Here is an 18200-nt window from a genome sequence, read left to right as displayed (position 1 = left end):
CTTTGGTAGAAGACATTTTCTAAATGGAGAGAAAATCCAAAAATCAGGCACAAAGGGATTTGGAAGTACTTATACAGGATTCCCTAAAGGTCAGTTTGCGGGTTGAGTCAGTGATGAGGAAGGCAAATGCAATGCGGAAATTCGTTTCAAGAATACTAGAATATACAGTGCCTATAAAAAGTATTCACACCCCAACCCCAGAAGTTTTCATGCTTTATTGTTTTACAATATTGAATCACAGTGGATTTAATTTGGTTTTTTTGACACTGATCAACAAAAAAGACTTGTGTGGCAAAGTGAAAATAACTTTCTACATATTGGTTTATATTTATTACAATTATTACATACAAAACTATTGATTGTATAATTACTCATCCCCTTCAAGTCAGTATTTAGTAGATGCACCTTTGGCAGCAATTACAACCTTGAGTCTGGATAGGTCTCTATCAGTTTTGCACATCTGGACACTTCAATTTTTTCCCCATTCTTCTTTACAAAACTTCTCAAACTTTATCAAATTGCATAGGGATCATGAGTGAACAGCCCTTCTCAGGTCCAGTCGCAAATTCTTAATTGGATTGAGGTCTAGACTCTGACTTGGCCTCTCCATGTTATTAACTTTGTTATTTTTAAACCATTCTTGTGTATCTCTGGCTTTACACTTGGGTTCATTGTCTTGCTAGAAAACAAATCTCCCAAGTCGCAGTTCTCTTGCAGACTGCATCAGGGTTTCCTCCAGGATTTCACTATATCTTGCTGCATACCCCTATGTGAACCCCTATGTGAAGCTTTTGAAGTTTGCAGACGACACTACCGTCATCGGACTCATCCAGAATAGTGATGAGTCTGCATATCGACAGCAGGTGGACCAACTGGCGCTCTGGTGCAGTCGGAACAATCTGGAGCTGAACACGCTCAAGACAAAGGAAATGATAGTGGATTTCAGGAGACATCCCTCTGCTATGTCTCCCCCCACAGTCCTCAGCAGCCCTGTGTCCACTGTGGAGAACTTCAGGTTCCATCTCTCAGGATCTGAAGTGGGAGCAGAACATCAGCTCCATCCTGAAGAAGGCCCAGCAGCGGATATATTTCCTGCAGCTCTTGAGGAAATACGGTCTGCCTCAGGAATTGCTGCTGCAGTTCTACACTGCAGTCATTGAGTCTGTCCTGTGCACCTCCATCATTGTGTGGTTTGGAGCCGCCACCAAGCAGGATAGAACCAGACTACAGCGCACAGTGAGGACTGCCGAGCGCATCATTGGAGCCTCCCTGCCCTCTATTGTGGACCTGTACTCTTCCAGGTTGCAGAAGAGGGCGGGGAACATCATAAAGGACTCCTCCCATCCTGCGCACGGACTGTTTGATCTGCTTCCGTCTGGTAGGCACTTCAGATCCCTCCAGACTAAGACTAATAGGCACTGGAGAAGTTTTTTCCCTACTGCTGTCACTTTGCTGAACAGTTAACTGCCGGTTAACTGTCGGCTATCTATTACTTGGATTGCACTACCTGTATGTATAATCTATATTTTCATTTATATTTATCATTATTATTGTTATGAGCAGAGAGACAACATCTGCCGGAAGTAAATTCCTTGTATGTGCATAGGTACTTGGCGATTAAAGTCTGATTCTGATTCTGATACAGTTTATCTCTACCTTCACAAGCCTTCCAGTGCCTGCTGCAGTGAAGAATCCCCACAGCATGATGCAGCCACCACCAAGCTTCATGGTAGGGATGGTGTGCACTTGCTGGTATGGTGTTTGGCTTATGTCAAACATAGCAATTAGTCTGTTGGCCAAAAAGCTCAATTTTGGTTTCACCAGACCATAGAGCCTTCTTACAGCTGACTTCAGAGTCTCCTACTTGCCTTCTGGCAAACTCTAGCTGAGACTTCATGTGTTATTTTATGAGTTATTTTCAACAGAGGCTTTCTTTTTGCCACTCTCCCATAAAGCTGGGACTGATGAAGCATCCGAGTAACAATTGTATGCACAGTCTCTCCCATCTCAGCTGCTGAAGCTTGTAACTCCAACAGAGATGCCATAGGTCTCTTGATGGCCTCCCTCAATAGCCCCCTTCTTGTATGATCACTCAGTTTTTGAGGACGTCCTGTTCTTGGCAGATTTACAGCTGTGCCATATTCCTTCCAACTCTTAATGATTGACTTAACTGTACTGGAAGGGATATTCAGTGACTTGGAAATTTTCTTGTATCAACCTTTCGTGGAGTTGCTTGGAGTGTTCTTTTGTCCTCTTATTGTAGTTTTTGCCAGAATACTGACTCACCAGCAGTTAGATCTTCCAGCTACAGGTGCATTTTTACTACAATCAATTGAAACACCTTCACTGCACACTGGTGATCTCTATTTAACTAATTATGTAACTTGTAAAACCAGTTGGCTGCACCATGATGAATTGATGCCATATTAAAGGTGGATGAATACCTATGCAATCAATTATTTTTGTAATTAATTTAGATAATTGTGTAGAGATCTATTTTTGTTTTGACATAAGAGTTTTTTCTTTTGATCAGTGTCAAAAAAGCCAAATTAAATCCAAAATTGAAAACTTCCAAGGTGTTGAATACTTTCTATAGGCACTGTACGTGGCTGGACCAGGAGAGACTGGGATGTACGCTTTTCAGGACTTGAAGTTTTCATCCTTCTTGACTTCACCTTTGCTATAGGTAGGAGCATGTGCGTCACCTCTCCTTAAGACAATGTACAGCTCTTTTGTTTTACTGACATTGAGAGAAAGGTGGATGTCATGATATCATGTCACTAGCTTCTCCATTTCCTTCCTGTACTCTGGCTCATTATTTGATATTTGGTCCACTACAGTGGTGTCTAGCTCCAAGTACAAGTCTATAAACTTGTACTTGGAGCTGGAGCAGAATCTGACCTTGCAGTCATTATAAGAGTTAGAGTGAGAGGTTGAAGATAATCACAGCAGTGATGTTACTGCCTGCCCTTATTGATTGTGGTGTGTTAGTCAAGAAACCAGTGTTCCAGTTGCAAAGCGATGTGTTGAGTCTCTCAGCTCCAGAAGTTTGGAGATGAGTTTACTTGAAATTAGAAGGTGGAATTGTAGTCAATAAACAATTGTCTGATACTGTTTTTACTGTTGAGATGTTTTGGATATGAGTGTAGAGCCCAGGAAATGGAGTTTGCCATAAATCTATTTCAACAGTAAATAAATTCCAGTTGGTCAAGATTGTGTAAGAGGCTGGAGTTGATGATGTAATGACCAGCTTATCTAAGCACTTAATGATGGTGAATGTCAGAGCCATCAGGCAATAGTCATTAGGGGATATTATTTTTATTTAATTTAGAGATTATAGCATTGTAATAGGCCCTTGTGGCCCCAAGATCCTGTGCTACACAATTATACTCTTGTGATCTTTACCTACTAACCCCCATACATCTTTGAAATATGGACGGAAACTGGAGCACCTGTAGGTACAAACTCCTTACATTTAGCAGTAGAACTGAACCCAGTTGACTGGCATTGTAATGGGGATACACTAACTGCTATGCTACCGTGTAGCCCTTAACTTTTTTTAGATAAAAGGATGATAGTGTTTTAAAACAAGTGGAAACCCGAGATTGACCCAAGGAAAGGTTAAAATAGCCCTCAAATATCCCCTCCTGCTGATCTCACAGGATTTGAGCATACTGCAAGGGACACCATCTGGGCCAAATGCTTTCTGGAAGACTAATCTCATGTCTGCAATAGCAACTGTGGATTCTGGTTCATTGAGTATGGGTGGTGATATTTTTGGATAATGTCCAGAGAATGCATTGATTTCATTAGGAAAGGATGAGCTGTCATTAGCAATGCTGCCCGATTTGATTTTTTAGTCCGTTATAGGGTGTAAGCTCTACCACAATTAATCTCTGGACTCTGTTGGATTATTCTTGTCACTTGGTATCCCTCATAGTTTTCAAAGGTTATTTCTTGATTACTTGCATAGGTTAGGGTCACCTGATTTTAGCACTAAGGCCCTGGATGTCAGTAGGAGGTGGATCTTCTGGTTTATCCAAAGGTTCTGGTTTGGGAACACCTGGATTAAGTTCTTCATACCCAAGAACTTATTGTGCAGTTTTCTGCACATTGCTAATATAGTTGGTAACAGTAATGACATATTTTTCTAGATTGGCTGCTGACTCATATAATTCCTCAGACTAGCACTGTATGACGTCCTGTATTGGATCCTAGTGTTTAATTTTTGCATATACTTCCACTCCTGGCTCAGTACTGGAAAAATGTCAGAGGATTGGGAAGTGGCAAATATTCATATAAGGATGTATGGACTTCCCTGGCAACTATTGGCCAGTCATTTAACATCAAAGGTGATTAAAGTTTCAGAAATGGTCAGGGAACTAAATTAAGTTTTAATTTAGTTTTAATTAAGTTCTAATTAAATTAATTTTTTTATTAGACTTTTACTCTGACTTTAAAAAATATTAACAACCCTGAGAGAAGTTTATGTTAATTTCACAAAGCCAACACAGATTTGTAAAAGGTTAGATCATGTTTGACTGAATGGTTATTGCAGATCTAAAGGGCCAAAGTGCCTGGTAGCATGTTGATACCAAAATTCTATGTTCAAAGTAAATTTGTTGACAAAGTATAATACCATTTGTCACCATATGCAACCCTGAGATTAATTTTCTTGCAAACATTCCCAATAAATTGCTAATAGATTAATAACTATAATAGAATCACTGAAAGACTGTACAACTTGGGGTTTCAACCAGTGTGTAAAAGACACCAAGCTGTGCAAATAAAAAGAAATAAATAATAATGAATAAGTAATAAATACCAGAAGATAAATGTCAAGACTAGAATATAAAAGCAGGGATGTAATGTTGAAACTTTATAAAGCATTGGTGAGGCCTCACTTGGAGTATAGTAAGCGGTTTTGGGCCCCTTATCTAAGAAAGGGTGTGCTGACTTTGGAGAGGGTTCAGAGGAAGATCACGAAAATGATTCTGGGTTTGAAAGAATTGTCATATGAGGAGCATTTGATGGCTCTGGGCCTCTACTCACTGGAATTCAGAAGAATGAGGGAGGACCTCATTGAAACCTATCAAATGTTGAAAGGCCTCAACAGAGAGGATGTTTCTTAAGGTGAGGGACTCTAAGACCAGAAGACACAGCCTCAGAATAGAGGAATGTCTATTGAGAATGGAGAAGAGGGATTTATTTTGCCAGAGAGTGATGAATCTGTGCAACTTATTGCCACAGGTGGCTGTGGAGGCCGAATTACTGGGTATATTTAAGGCAGAGGATGATAGATTATTGATTAGTCAGGGCATGAAGGGATACAAGGAAAAGGCAAGGGATTGGGGCTGAGAGGGAAAATGGATCAGCCATGATTAAATGACAGAGGAGACTCGATCAACCAAATGACCTAATTCTGCTCCTATATCTTATGAAAAATGAGATGAAATGCCCTTGAAAGTGAGTCCATGGGTTGTAGGAGTATTTCAGTGATCGGGCAAATGAAGTTGAGTGAAATTATCCCCTTTGGTTCAAGAGGCTGATGGGTGATATCTGTTCTCGAACCTTGTGGTAAGGGTGCTGAGCTCCTGTACCACCTTCCTGATGGCAGCAGTGAGAAGAGAGCATGCTCTAGATGGTGAGGATCCACAAATAAACAAAGTAACACATTACATAGTACCTTTCCTGCAAACTTTATATGCAAAGTATTGTACATTTTATTGAGGCCCTTTTTTTAAGCTATTACGCCGAGAATGATTTGTCAGAGGAGAAAATTGGCACACTGACCTTCTACAGGTGTATTGAGAAATGCAGAGTTCAGGAGTGGAGAGAGAACCGTGAACTGACTTCATGCCTGGATATCCTGCTTCTACAATTGTAAACTTGCACTGTCAGATTGACTTTACCTCCTTCAGACAGACAGACATACTTTATTGATCCCGAGGGAAATTGGGTTTCGTTACAGTCGCACCAACCAAGGATAGTGTAAAAATATAGCAATATAAAACCATAAATAATTAAATAATAATAAGTAAATTATTTCAAGTGGAAATAAGTCCAGGATCAGCCTTTTGGCTCAGGGTGTCTGACACTCCGAGGGAGGAGTTGTAAAGTTTGATGGCCACAAGCAGGAATGACTTCCTATGACGCTCAGTGTTGCATCTCGGTGGAATGAGTCTCTGGCTGAACATACTCCTGTACCTAACCAGTACATTATGGAGTGGATGGGAGACATTGTCCAAGATGGCATGCAACTTGGACAGCATCCTCTTTTCAGACACCACCGTCAGAGAGTCCAGTTCCACCCCCACAACATCACTGACCTTACGAAAGAGTTTGTTGATTCTGTTGGTGTCTGCTACCCTCAACCTGCTGCCCCAGCACATAACAGCAAATATGATAGCACTGGCCACCACAGCCTCGTAGAACATCCTCAGCATCGTCCGGCAGATGTTAAAGGACCTCAGTCTCCTCAGGAAATAGAGACGGCTCTGACCCTTCTTGTAGACAGCCTCAGTGTTCTTTGACCAGTCCAGTTTATTGTCAGTTCGTATCCCCAGGTATTTGTAATCTTCCAGCATGTCCACACTGACCCCTTGGATAGAAACAGGGGTCACCAGTGCCTTAGCCCTCCTCAGGTCCACCACCAGCTCCTTAGTCTTTTTCACATTAAGCTGCAGATGTTTCTGCTCACACCATGTGACAAAGTTTCCCACAGTAGTCCTGTACTCCACCTCATCTCCCTTGCTGATGCATCCAACAATGACAGAGTCATCAGAAAACTTCTGAAGATGGCAAGACTCTGTGTAGTAGTTGAAGTCATGTCCTTTACATTAAATTGAAGATGTAGTTTGTTGAATTGGTTTGTTCTTTGAAATTAAACCTCTTGAATTTGATTCCACAAAGAATTCTACTTTGGCACATACATTATGTGCTGTAATTTCTTTTTCATAGAGGGATTTTCTATTTTTGTGGATTTATCATTGAAGTTATGTCTCTAGTTATAAATGGAGTTTGGGTGGGGAGCAACATAAATCCCTTGAAAATGCCAAGCCACTATTGGCTTGTGGCTTTGATGTCAAAATTAACATTTGTTGGAAGATTAATGCAGATTATAAACAATAAGTTTTATCAAATGATTGACTTTCTTGAGAATGGTAGTGGTAAAATACATACCTGTAAGCAATCCCTTAACTGCCACGGTGATTAGTTCTAAGGAACTTCCCTCCATTGGCTCAGGTACTTGTGTGCCTTTATGTATAATTATATCTAATAACTTCTGGTCTAATAGGCCTACCATTTTAAAATTTGAAAAACATGGAAGAACTAGCCGATAGGATTAACACTATTGTTAATGTTCATTATGACCAAAAGTGGAAACACTGCTGAAAGTGTGTGACCACGTTTGCCACGGTGCTCCTGGACTAGACATTGGACCCTGAATTTGTCATCCACTATTTATTGTGTACAGGCGTTAGAACCTGTGGTCCCTTGGATATGATAGCTCATGATGGTATCTTCTCTCCTAAGGATCGAATACCCTTGGCAGTTGTTGGAAGCAATCTTGTCTTTGAGGTCAGTGGGAAAAAGGTCAGAGGTCGGCAGTATCCATGGGGAGTGGCAGAAGGTAAAAATTCTGTTTAGTTTAAGTTGGGCTCTCGATTTTCCTATTGTTCTGTGTTAAAGGTCATCTGGATTTCAGCCTTAAACCACTTTCCCCAAAACCAATTCACAATAGGAACAGGATTAGGTAATACAACTTCAGTTCAATTTCACCATTCAGTGACCCAAAAGCACACCAATATAAACTAGTAATTAACTTAATAATTTACATTTGAGATGGTTTGATTGTAATTAAGTAATGAGGCAAAAAAAAAGGTTTGGTGATATCGCAGGAGACTGTAGATGTTGTTTTCTAGAACAACAAACCATCTGCTGGATGAACTCTGGGTCAAGCTGTATCTGTAGGAGATAAACACTCAACAGGATTAGGTAACAGTGGATCAGTCCTGATGCAGGGTTTCAAGCTGAAATGCCAGCAAGTTATTTCCTATCACAGGTGCTGAGTTCTGAGTTCTTCCAGCTGATTGTGTCTTTGGGAATATGTTCTTTCCCAGTCTCTCAAGATCATGAATCTTCTCCTTGTATATGTTTGTCCTGTAATTGATAAAATTGTCTCCTGATGAGTTTACCATTCGGTAGAGCAGCTTCAAATCAGTGTGTGATCATAAAAAACTGAATTTTTGTATATAAATATTACATCCCCAGTTAAGCATTAAAGCCTGTTACACTGTTCAGTAACGGATTCCTCTATATTAGTGGCACAGACAGAGAGAAGGACACAGAATAAATAGGCTCCTGGTCATTATTTATCCAAAATCAAAGTGCATTTGTTATCGAAGTATTATACATTATAGAACCTTGAGATTCATCTCCTTAGAGATGGCTACGAAAAAACAAGAAATTGCTAGTATCAGATGAACAGCTCAGTCTATGTGTTAAGGATATAAACAAATTTATTTTTCTTAATCTTTTACAGTTGAAAATGGCGACCACTGCGATTTCTCCATTTTACGCAACCTGCTAATCAGGTAAAGCTCTCAAACAAGGACCAATGAATCACTGAATCATATTTTTTTCAACAAAGGCTGCCTGCTTTGTAGCTCTATTTAGTGACACATTATTCTTTCACTGCAGCCAACTAAGTTATTTTCCTTTTATTAACATTTTAATTTCCATGTGAAAGTGCTAATGAACTCTACTTCAGCATCCTTAAATGCAACCAGTTGTTTTACATAACACTAAATTATCTCTGGCCATGAGCTATGTATATACAGTATTTCACTCTCATTTACTGGGCTGTGTTTTTGGGTTGTAGGGACTAAATTGTTTGCCCTGAAGGGTGAAGTTGATCTGGTAATAATCTGCATTTTTGGCATGTTTTATGTAAGAGAATTAAGCCATGTTTCTTGGGAGTGAAGGGGGATCTCTGTTCCTAGGATAATGTTGTTCTGATGTACAGTGCTGTGTTCTTTGAGAGCTGATGATCTGGTAGTGAACACCTGTGAATATTAGATCAGGGAGGTATTTATTTCCTGCGATGCTATGGATTATTAAGGAATGAATTGTAATCCTGAAAATCTGAAACAAAATGAAAAAATGCCAGAAGTACTTGGCAGGTCATTCACAATTATGAAAGAGAAACTGTATTAATATTTTTGTGGAGCCCTTGATCAGAACTGAGTGATAGAATGCTGAAGAGATTTGCCAGGATGTTGCCTGGCGTGGAGGAGTGTAGGTATAAGGAGAGATTAGATAATAGGAGTTTATTCTCACTGTAACATTGCAAACAGAGGAATGACCTTGTAATTTGTAGTAATGAGGAGCATGGGGCCTTTTGTCCTTATGCCAGAGCAGTCTAGAATTAGAGGATCTAGGTTTAAGAGGAGAGAGGGAAACTTGAAGGTAGTCTGAGGGATAAGCTTTTCACAAAGGATGGTGAAAATTTGGAACAAGCTGTCAGGTGAGGCATTTGGTCAAGTACTTGGATAGGAAAGGCAGAGGGATACAGACCTAATGCAGACAAATGGATTAGTGTAGATAGACATCACAGTGGGCATAGATAAGTTGTACTGTATATTTCTGTATGTTGTTCGGATAATTTTGGCCATTGAAGAATGAGCAGTTGAAGTAGATTAACCATGATATTGCTAAATAGTGCTGCAGATTTAGGAACTTTGATTTTGTGGGCACTGTGTGGGCTGTGTTTCTGGGTTTGGCACAGCTACAAATGAGAGTGCATATAGTGTTGAGTTGTGCTCCGTTCAGATATTTCAGGAAGCTTTAAGCTGTGGTATTTGTACTCCTATTGTAGGACACACATGCAGGATCTGAAGGAGATCACTAACAATGTCCACTATGAGAACTATCGAAGTCGGAAGCTGGCAGCTGTGACGGGTAATGGGGTTGATGTCAGTAAGGCAAAAGGCCGCCTTACCAGGTAAGTCAGTAACAAGTCCTGTGAGGAATAGATGCTGTCTGTAACCGAGTTATCTTGCTGCACATATCCAATGTAAGTTTATGCGCGTGTGCCAGTAAACAATAAGATTATAGGGGATAACACATGCAAAATACTGGAGGAACTCGACAACTCAGTCAGCATCTATGGAGAGGAATGAAGAGCCAACATTTTGGAGTCAGACCCTTCAATGGAACTGTCTTAGGGCATTATAATTTTCCCAGTTTTGACTGAAATTTCCAGTGCAAAGGGCTTAGGTGGCAAGGAATTCATGAGACATGTTCAAGAGGATTTTCTGGAACAAAATGTAGAGAACTCAAGCAAGGAAAGTCTATACTTAACCTTATGGAATGAGAATGTACAAGTAATTCAAGTGTCAATGGAGGAATCCTATGAGAACAGTGGTCATAGTTCAGTAAGCCTTGTGATGCAGAGAGATAAGGTTGTTCCTCAGATTAGGAGCATAAACTTTGGGAAGACGGATTTTGAATGTATAAGACGAAACAAGCAAGATGTAGAATTGTGAGCAGCTGATGGGGAGGAGGCAAGCAACACCGTTAAAAGTGGAATAGTAAATGTTCAGAGTCAACATGCAAAGGTGAGAAGCAAACATAGTAAGTCAAGGAAACCATGGCTAGCAAAGGATATTGAAGGTTTGATCAGAGAAATGGAAACATATCAGGTGTAGGAAATTGGTATGGAATAAAGTTTATGGGAGATACAGGAGAAAACTTAAATGAACAATGGAGGGCGAAAGGGGCCAGTAAATGATTTTGGCGAGTAGGATTAAAGAAAATCCTAAAAACACTAATACGTATAGTAGAAGAGGGAGAGCAGTGGAGGTGATGATCACAATTCTATCTCCTTTACCATTGCACTGGAGAGGGATAGTAACAGACAAGTTAGAAAAACGTTTAATTGGAATAAGGAGAAATATGAGGCTATCAGGCAGGAACTTGGAAGGATAAATTGGAAACAGATGTTCTCTGGGAAATGTACGGTAGAAATATGGCAAATGTTCAGGGGATATTTGCTTGGTGTTCTGCATACGTATGTTCCAGTGAGACAGGGTAAGGATGGGAGGGTACAGGAACCAAGGTGTACAAAAACTGTTGAAAATCTAGTCAAGAAGAAAAGAAAAGCTTATGAAAGGTTAAAAAAAAATGACGTAATGATAGAGGTGAAGAAAACTACGAGGCTAACAGGAAGGAGCTTAAGAAGGAAATTAGGAGAGCCAGAAGGGGCCATGAGAAGGCCTTGGCAAGCAGGGTTAAGGAAAACCCCAAGACATTCCACAAGTATTTGAAGAGCAAGAGGATAAGATGTGAGAGAATAGGACCAATCAAGTGGGACAGTGGAAAAGTCTGTATGGAACCGGAGGAGATAATGGAGGTACTTAATGAATACTTTACTTTGGTATTCACTATGGAAAAAGACTTTGGCGAATGTAGTGCAGACTTGCAGCGGACTGAAAAGCTTGAGCATATAGACATTAAGAAAGAGAATGTGCTGGAGCTTTTGGAAAGCTTCAAGTTGGATAAGTCATCAGGATCAGACGAGATATACCCCAGGCTACTGTGGGAGGCAAGGGAGGAGATTGTTAAGCCTCTGGCAATGATCTTTGCACCATCAATGGGGAAGGGAGAGATTTTGAAGGATTGAAGGGTTGCAGATGTTGTTCCCTTATTCAAGAAAGGGAGTAGAGATAGCCCAGGGAATTATAGATCAGTAAGTCTTACTTCAGTGGTTGGTAAGTTGATGGAGAAGATCCTGAGAGACAGGATTTATAAACATTTGGAGAGGCATAATATGATTAGGAATAGTCAGCATGGTTTTATCAAAGGCAGGTCATCCCTTACGAGCCTTATTGAATTTTTTGAGGATGTGACTAAACACATTGATGAAGGTAGAACAGTAGATGTAGTGTATATGGATTTCAGCAAGGCATTTGATAAGGTATCCCATGCAAGGCTTATTGAGAAAGTAAGGAGGCATGAGATCCAAGGGGAACTTGCTTTGTGGGTCCAGAATTGGCTTGCCCACAAAAGGCAAAGAGTGGTTGTAGATGGGTCATATTCTGCATGGAGGCTGGTGACCAGTGGTGTACCTTAGGGAACTGTTCTGGGACCCCTTCTCTTTGTGAATTTTATCAATGACCTGGATGAGGAAGTGGAGGGATGGGTTAGTAAATTTCCTAATGACACAAAGGTTGGGGGTGGTGTGGAGGGCTGTCAGATGTTACAGCGGGACACTGATAGGATGCAAAACTAGGCAGATGGTGTTCAACCCAGGTAAGTGTGAGGTGGTTCAGTTTGGTAGGTCAAATATGATGGCAGAAAATAGTATTAATGGTAAGACACTTGGCAGTGTGGAGGATCAGAGCGATCTTGGGGTCCAAGTCCATAGGACACTCAATACTGCTGCAGAGGTTGACTCTGGTTAAGAAAGCATACCGTGCATTGGCCTTCATCAACCGTGGGATTTTCAAGAGCCAAGAGTTATAGGGCCCTGGTCAGACCCCACTTGGAGTCCTGTGGTCAGTTCTGGTCATCTTACTACAGGAAGGATGTGGAAACTATAGAAAGAGTGCAGAGGACATTTACAAGAATGTTGCCTGGATTGGGGAGCATGCCTTATGAGAATAGATTGAGTGAACTTGACCTTTTCTCCTTGGAGCGATGGAGAATGAGTGGTGAGCTGATAGAGGTGTATAAGATGATGAGAGGCATTGATTGTATGGATAGTCAGAGGCTTTTTCCAAGGGCTGAAATGGCTAACATGAGAGGGCACAGTTTTAAGGTGCTTGGAAGTAGGTGCAGAGGGAATGTCAGGGGCAAGTTCTTTTTAACCTTGAGAGTGTTGAAGTGCATGCAATGGGCTGCTGGTGACTGTGGTGGAGGCGGATACAATAGGCTGTTTTAAGAGAATCCTGGTGATTGGTGATTAATGGTGATTAGAAAAATAGAGGGCATGGGTAACTGCAGATAATTTCTAAAGTAAGTACATGTTCAGCACAGTATTGTGGGCCGAAGGACCTGTATTGTGCTGTATGTTTTTTTATGTTTCTATTTTTCTAGGAGCAAGGGGATAGCTAAGAAATGGGTTCATCCTGTCAGAGACGCGAGGTGTAATCTGTGGAGCCAGGGGATATGAGCGAAGTCCCAAATGAATACTTGGGTCAGTGGTGGGGAATTTGTTAGAAAAGATTCTGAGGGATGACATTTATGTTGACTGGAGAGACAGGGATTGGTTAGAAAATGTCAACATGGTTTTGTGCAAGGATATCATTTCTCACAAATCAGATTGAAACTTTTGAGGAAGTGATGGCAAAGTGGTTGACCTGGTTTACATGGGCATCATTAAGGCATTTCACAAGGTCTCAAATACTAGGCTGGCCTAGAAGGTTCAAGCAAGAGCTATCTGAAGTGTTGGCATACTGAATTTAAAAACATTTTTATGAGGGGATGTACAGGTAGTGGTGGATGGGTATTTTTCTGATTGGAAACCTGTATAGCAGGGATTGTTGCTGGGGCCTTTATTATATTCTAATATAAATCACTTGAATGAGAATATATGGGCTATGATTAGTTAATCTGTAGACCAAATGAAAGCAGGGGGAGTGGTAGCACAAAAGATAGTTTATGTACTGTGGGACGTGGATTAGCTGGAAAGTTGAATAAAATGATGGTAGATGAAATTTATTCCAGATATGTAGGTAATATACTGTGAAATCAAGTTCTGTTAGGACAGATGGAGTAAATGGTTAATAGCACTGAGGGATCTTAGCTGACAAGTCCATAACTCCCTGAAATTGGTAACATATTGTAGATAGACAAGGTAGTGACACTTGGGGCATCATGTCGCAGCTGTACAAAATATTGAGCAAGCCCTGTTTGGAGTATTGTGTACAGTTGTAGTCATCACCCTAGTGGTAGAAGTAGAGTGCAGAAGAGATTCACCAGGATGGAGGCTTGAGTTCTTTGGAGGCATTGGATTGGCTGAGTTTGTCTGACTGGAGCATGGGAGGCTGAAGAATGACCTTACAAAGATTTGTAAAATTGTAAGGAGCATAATAGAATTTTTGTTCCTCAAGAAAGAAAGTTTAAATCTAGAGTGATATAGGAATGAATGAATGATCTTTATTGTCATTATACATAGATACAATGAATACAGCCTAGAGCAGACAAAATAGGGTCAGTGTAGACAGGCATCATGCTTGGCATGAAAAAATGGGCTGAAAGGCCCATTTCTCTGATGTACAGCTCTTGATTTTATCAGCAGCATGGAGTTGCTGAGCTGTATACGTGACCATGCTGTACCAGCATTGGAATGCTTGAAGGGAGACCCTGAATGGAGCTCCCCAATTTGAGGATGTCTTCCTGGAACTTCCTCATGGAAAGTTGTTCCAAGGATTAGTAATGGGTTGCTTAGATTCTGCCATTTAGGCTTGACTTTGTTTGGCAGCCCTTGATCTGGTCTGTACTCTTTTCTGTAGATGCTGTCTGGCCTGCTGAGTTCCTCCAGCATTTTGTGTGTGTTGCTTGGTATATCTCATTTACTGCCTGCCCAACACAGGTAAAAGTTGAGAAGATAATTGGCTTTCATTAATGCAGGAGCCCTCTGGCTGAGATGGAGGAAGAGCGTCAAGAGCATGTGGCCAAGATGAAGAAGATGGAGATGGAGATGGAACAAGTTTTTGAGATGAAGGTCAAGGAGAAGAAGCAAAAACTGAAGGACTCAGAGCATGAGGTGAGCCATCCTCTTACTCCCTCTAACCATCTTTCCATCATCGTATCCTCACTCCCTCCTTCCAACGCCATATAGCTCCTTCTCCCTCACCTCTTCCTGTCTGTTGCGGTCAATCCTCCTGCTCTTTGCCTCGCCTTTCTTCCCATCTCCCATCTTGTTTCCTGTACCTCAACTCTACATTTTCTCCCTCCTCTCCCTTCCCCACCACTGCAGCTGCCTTTCCTGCCACTGCCTAATTGTCTTCCACCCCCACCCTCATTACCACTATGCACCTGCAGCTGCAGCGTCGACATGAACAGATGAAGAAGAATCTGGAGGCTCAGCACAAGGAACTGGAGGAGAAGAGGAAGCAGTTTGAGGAAGAGAAAACATCCTGGGAGGCAGAGCAACGTATACTGGAACAGCAGAAATTGGATGCATCAAAGTTAGTGGTATTTGTATCAAAGAGAGTCAGTGTGCATTTAGGGTGAATATGTGAAAGAAAGGTGGATTGACGTGTAGGTGGGGATCATGTGTGTGTGTTGAAGTCAATTGCTGAGAGGTTTGTGTAAGGAAATGGAAGGTGTAATGGCGAGTGTGATGGGCTGCACGTGTTGATAAAGAGTGGGAATGGGAAGAAATGTTCTGAGCTAAGAACATAATGGAACAGAGGGAGCAGTGTACAATAGTGACTGAAGGGTGAAGTGGAAATAAGGGAACATGTACACCCATCAGTGTGGGTAGGGGAGAGGGAGAGGTAAGCACTGGTTGGTAGCAAACTGTTGTAGGACAGAGTGAGGATGTGTCCATGTGGATGTTGGCAGGGACACTTATGCAAGCTATGTTCTCACAGCCCTATCCCACTGTTCATCCGAGACTGTCCCTCCTGCTCCATGTGCCAGGTGTAGCTAGGTCTGAGAGATTAAAACCCTTTCTTTCTCTTTCCATCCTCCACAGAACAATGGAGAAGAACAAGAAGAAAGGGAAGATCTTCTGAAGACGTTTACTTTGAGTGCAAATATTTGAAGGCTCATGCGTTTGGCCACACTGCAGTGTAGGGACATTGCTTATACCTGCTCATCAGATGGCTACTTAGCTTGCTGCAGGCCCAGAACTGGTGAAAAAGCAGTAAATCTTTATAGGATCCTTTGCAATGGGCCTCTTATTGTGCATCTTAAAATCCTGCAAATCCGAAGCTGTGTAGTGGTGGTGATGCTCCTTCTACTAGCCTCCATTGTCTGTGTTGGTAAGTGTGGAAGGCACAAAGCTTCATTTTCTGTCTGCTTGGTGTCTGAATGCATCCACTCACTCACACAGCCCAAGGTCTGCAGTAAGACTCCATCCAATTTGTCCATTTGATCCTCACCCAGTAGAATTTTGCTGTGAGTGTTGGAGCCGAGTGGTTCCAATGCTGTCAATTGTAACCTACATGGGGTCCGCAGTCTAATTATAGAGACAGACCACTGTCAAGATCACAGTGTTGATGTTGATTATTCCACACAACAAAACTGAACAACTTCAGTTAGTGCTTGAAGTTGGGTAGTGTTTAGTAAGTAGGTTAAATGTGGCCTAGAAGCTTGCACAATAAGAATCACTTCAAGTGGAATGGGCAGAAAAGAATAGCTAATCCTCTGTTTGAACTAGTGGTTTACCTGCTCAATTGTCCCATGGATTAAGGATTGGTTAGTTATAAAGGGGAAACTGTTTGGTCTCCTTGGTGTGGGGTACAGTGATGCAATGGTATCTTTATATTGTGGAGTTCCCTGGGTAGGGGTGACATCTTCTCTAATTGGGTTGGCAATCCGTCCTCCATTTAGAGGCAGTTCTAGGCTGCCCTTCACTTGTCTTGGCTGCAAATGCATATGTTGATCTGTAGCCAAACATCAACAAATTTCACATCCAGTCTGAAGGAGCTAATGCTTTTCTGTCCAGACTTTCTTGGAGGCACATATGTTGTGGAAGCTTGCTGTGCATCTCTGCAACCTATGAATCCTGGGAAGCCCCCTAACTTCCCTTGCCGTTATACTTACTGTGTCTATTGAAGTGGCAGCATTCCTACTTCTCCCTTCAGTGTTTTGCTATTTCCATGCCTAGTTTTGCATGCGAGGAACCAAGTGCAGGCACTGATTATATCCGAGTGCTTATTGATCAGTCCCAATCAATGTGCTAGTGAAGTTGGTGTTATCTTGTGACTCAGCTTTAGCTGCAGACGATATTGAAAACCATGAATGACATAAGAGCCAGAAGATTTGCAGCATTTTTCTCTCATTGATATTGTATATGAAAAGTTGGAAAATGTTTCTGTTCAGCCAACAAACCTCACCTCTGCTTTGTGACTACATCTCCACCCAAATCATTTTGCTGTGGTTTCTCTGCACTGGGTCATGTTTCGACTCTCTCCATCTTCGCCCCTATTTTTTACCTTTTTAATATTATCTATATTTTCTGATTTCAACTTGTCCATATCTGCTTCTCTCGCTGCACTTGTTGCCTCCTTATCATTGTTAGTATATTAGGCCTGGGATGGTTACCTCTAACCTTTGTGCTATTTCATGCATGCTCTGCATTGGGGTCGCTCAGTATCTGTTTCTGTGTTGGGAACAGGGACCTCCTTTCTTTACTTCCTGCTCTGGGTCTCTCACCAATACCCTCACCTACTCACCACCTCCTGGCAATGGTTTTCATTGTCTGTACCATGGTTCTTTTGATTTTAGCTGACTGGGCAGCAAGCTCTCCCTTTGTGGTACACTCTGCTGTGTGATGTGCCATAGTCCCTTGCATTGTCTGCCAATATTCCAGCGCTGCACTATGATGAACTACTAGGGAGAGTAGAGGAAGAGATGGAGTCATACTCAGGAAGGAGTCCTGGACAAGTTGAATAGGGATGCATGTATTATTACATGTATTATTTTTGTTTAAGAAATAAGCTTTACCTAATGTTTTATTGTTATCACTACCACATAGTATAAATATAAAATAAATAGTAACCTCTGGTATTATGCATTCACTTGGAGATATTTCTGTTTTTGTGTTATACAAGTTCAGTCTGTACCTCTGGGGTGGAAGGAGTGGATATTCTTCCCAATAGTTACTTTTCCTCACTCTACTCTGACCATCTGACTCTCTTCCCAGAACCCAACAGACATTTTTGGCAGCTGTCAGTAAAACAGGTGGATGTCTATGTCTTGACAAACTGCAGAATTGGGGATGCAGAAAGTTATGTAGAGTCGATATTGAAGGTATGGCAGAGAAATGGTCAGAATGGTAAGTTTAGTCTATCTGGAAGATGTGAATTGTCATCCAAAAGTCTGAGGGTGCATAGAAGCAAGTGTGTATACATCTACTGAAAGTGTGAAAGAGTTAGATTGCACCTTGCAGATCGTGCTGTAAAAGGGGTGGCTGTGTAGATAAAGGAATGGTAAATGATGGAAATAGTGGGTCAGCTGAT

The 18200-nt window shown here is 41.4% G+C and overlaps 1 protein-coding gene across 2 annotated transcripts in view; it reads left to right on the top strand.

Annotated features, from left to right (window-relative positions):
- Positions 1-17759, top strand: part of LOC140740441 (septin-7-like) — a 103532-nt gene extending 85773 nt beyond the window's left edge. For both annotated transcript variants that reach the window (XM_073069575.1, XM_073069574.1), the window contains exons 8-13: positions 7537-7633; positions 8546-8597; positions 9881-10006; positions 14638-14773; positions 15052-15197; positions 15710-17759. In XM_073069575.1, the coding sequence (XP_072925676.1) occupies positions 7537-7633; positions 8546-8597; positions 9881-10006; positions 14638-14773; positions 15052-15197; positions 15710-15749 (597 nt within the window). In that variant the 3' untranslated portion in view covers positions 15750-17759. The remainder of the gene's footprint in view (positions 1-7536; positions 7634-8545; positions 8598-9880; positions 10007-14637; positions 14774-15051; positions 15198-15709) is intronic.
- Positions 17760-18200: the final 441 nt, after the last annotated feature.

The sequence above is a fragment of the Hemitrygon akajei genome, chromosome 17 (genome assembly GCF_048418815.1).
Source record: "Hemitrygon akajei chromosome 17, sHemAka1.3, whole genome shotgun sequence".
NCBI lineage: Eukaryota > Metazoa > Chordata > Chondrichthyes > Myliobatiformes > Dasyatidae > Hemitrygon > Hemitrygon akajei.
The sequence above is the reverse complement of the archived record's forward strand: the minus strand, read 5'-3'. Positions and strand labels throughout refer to the sequence as shown.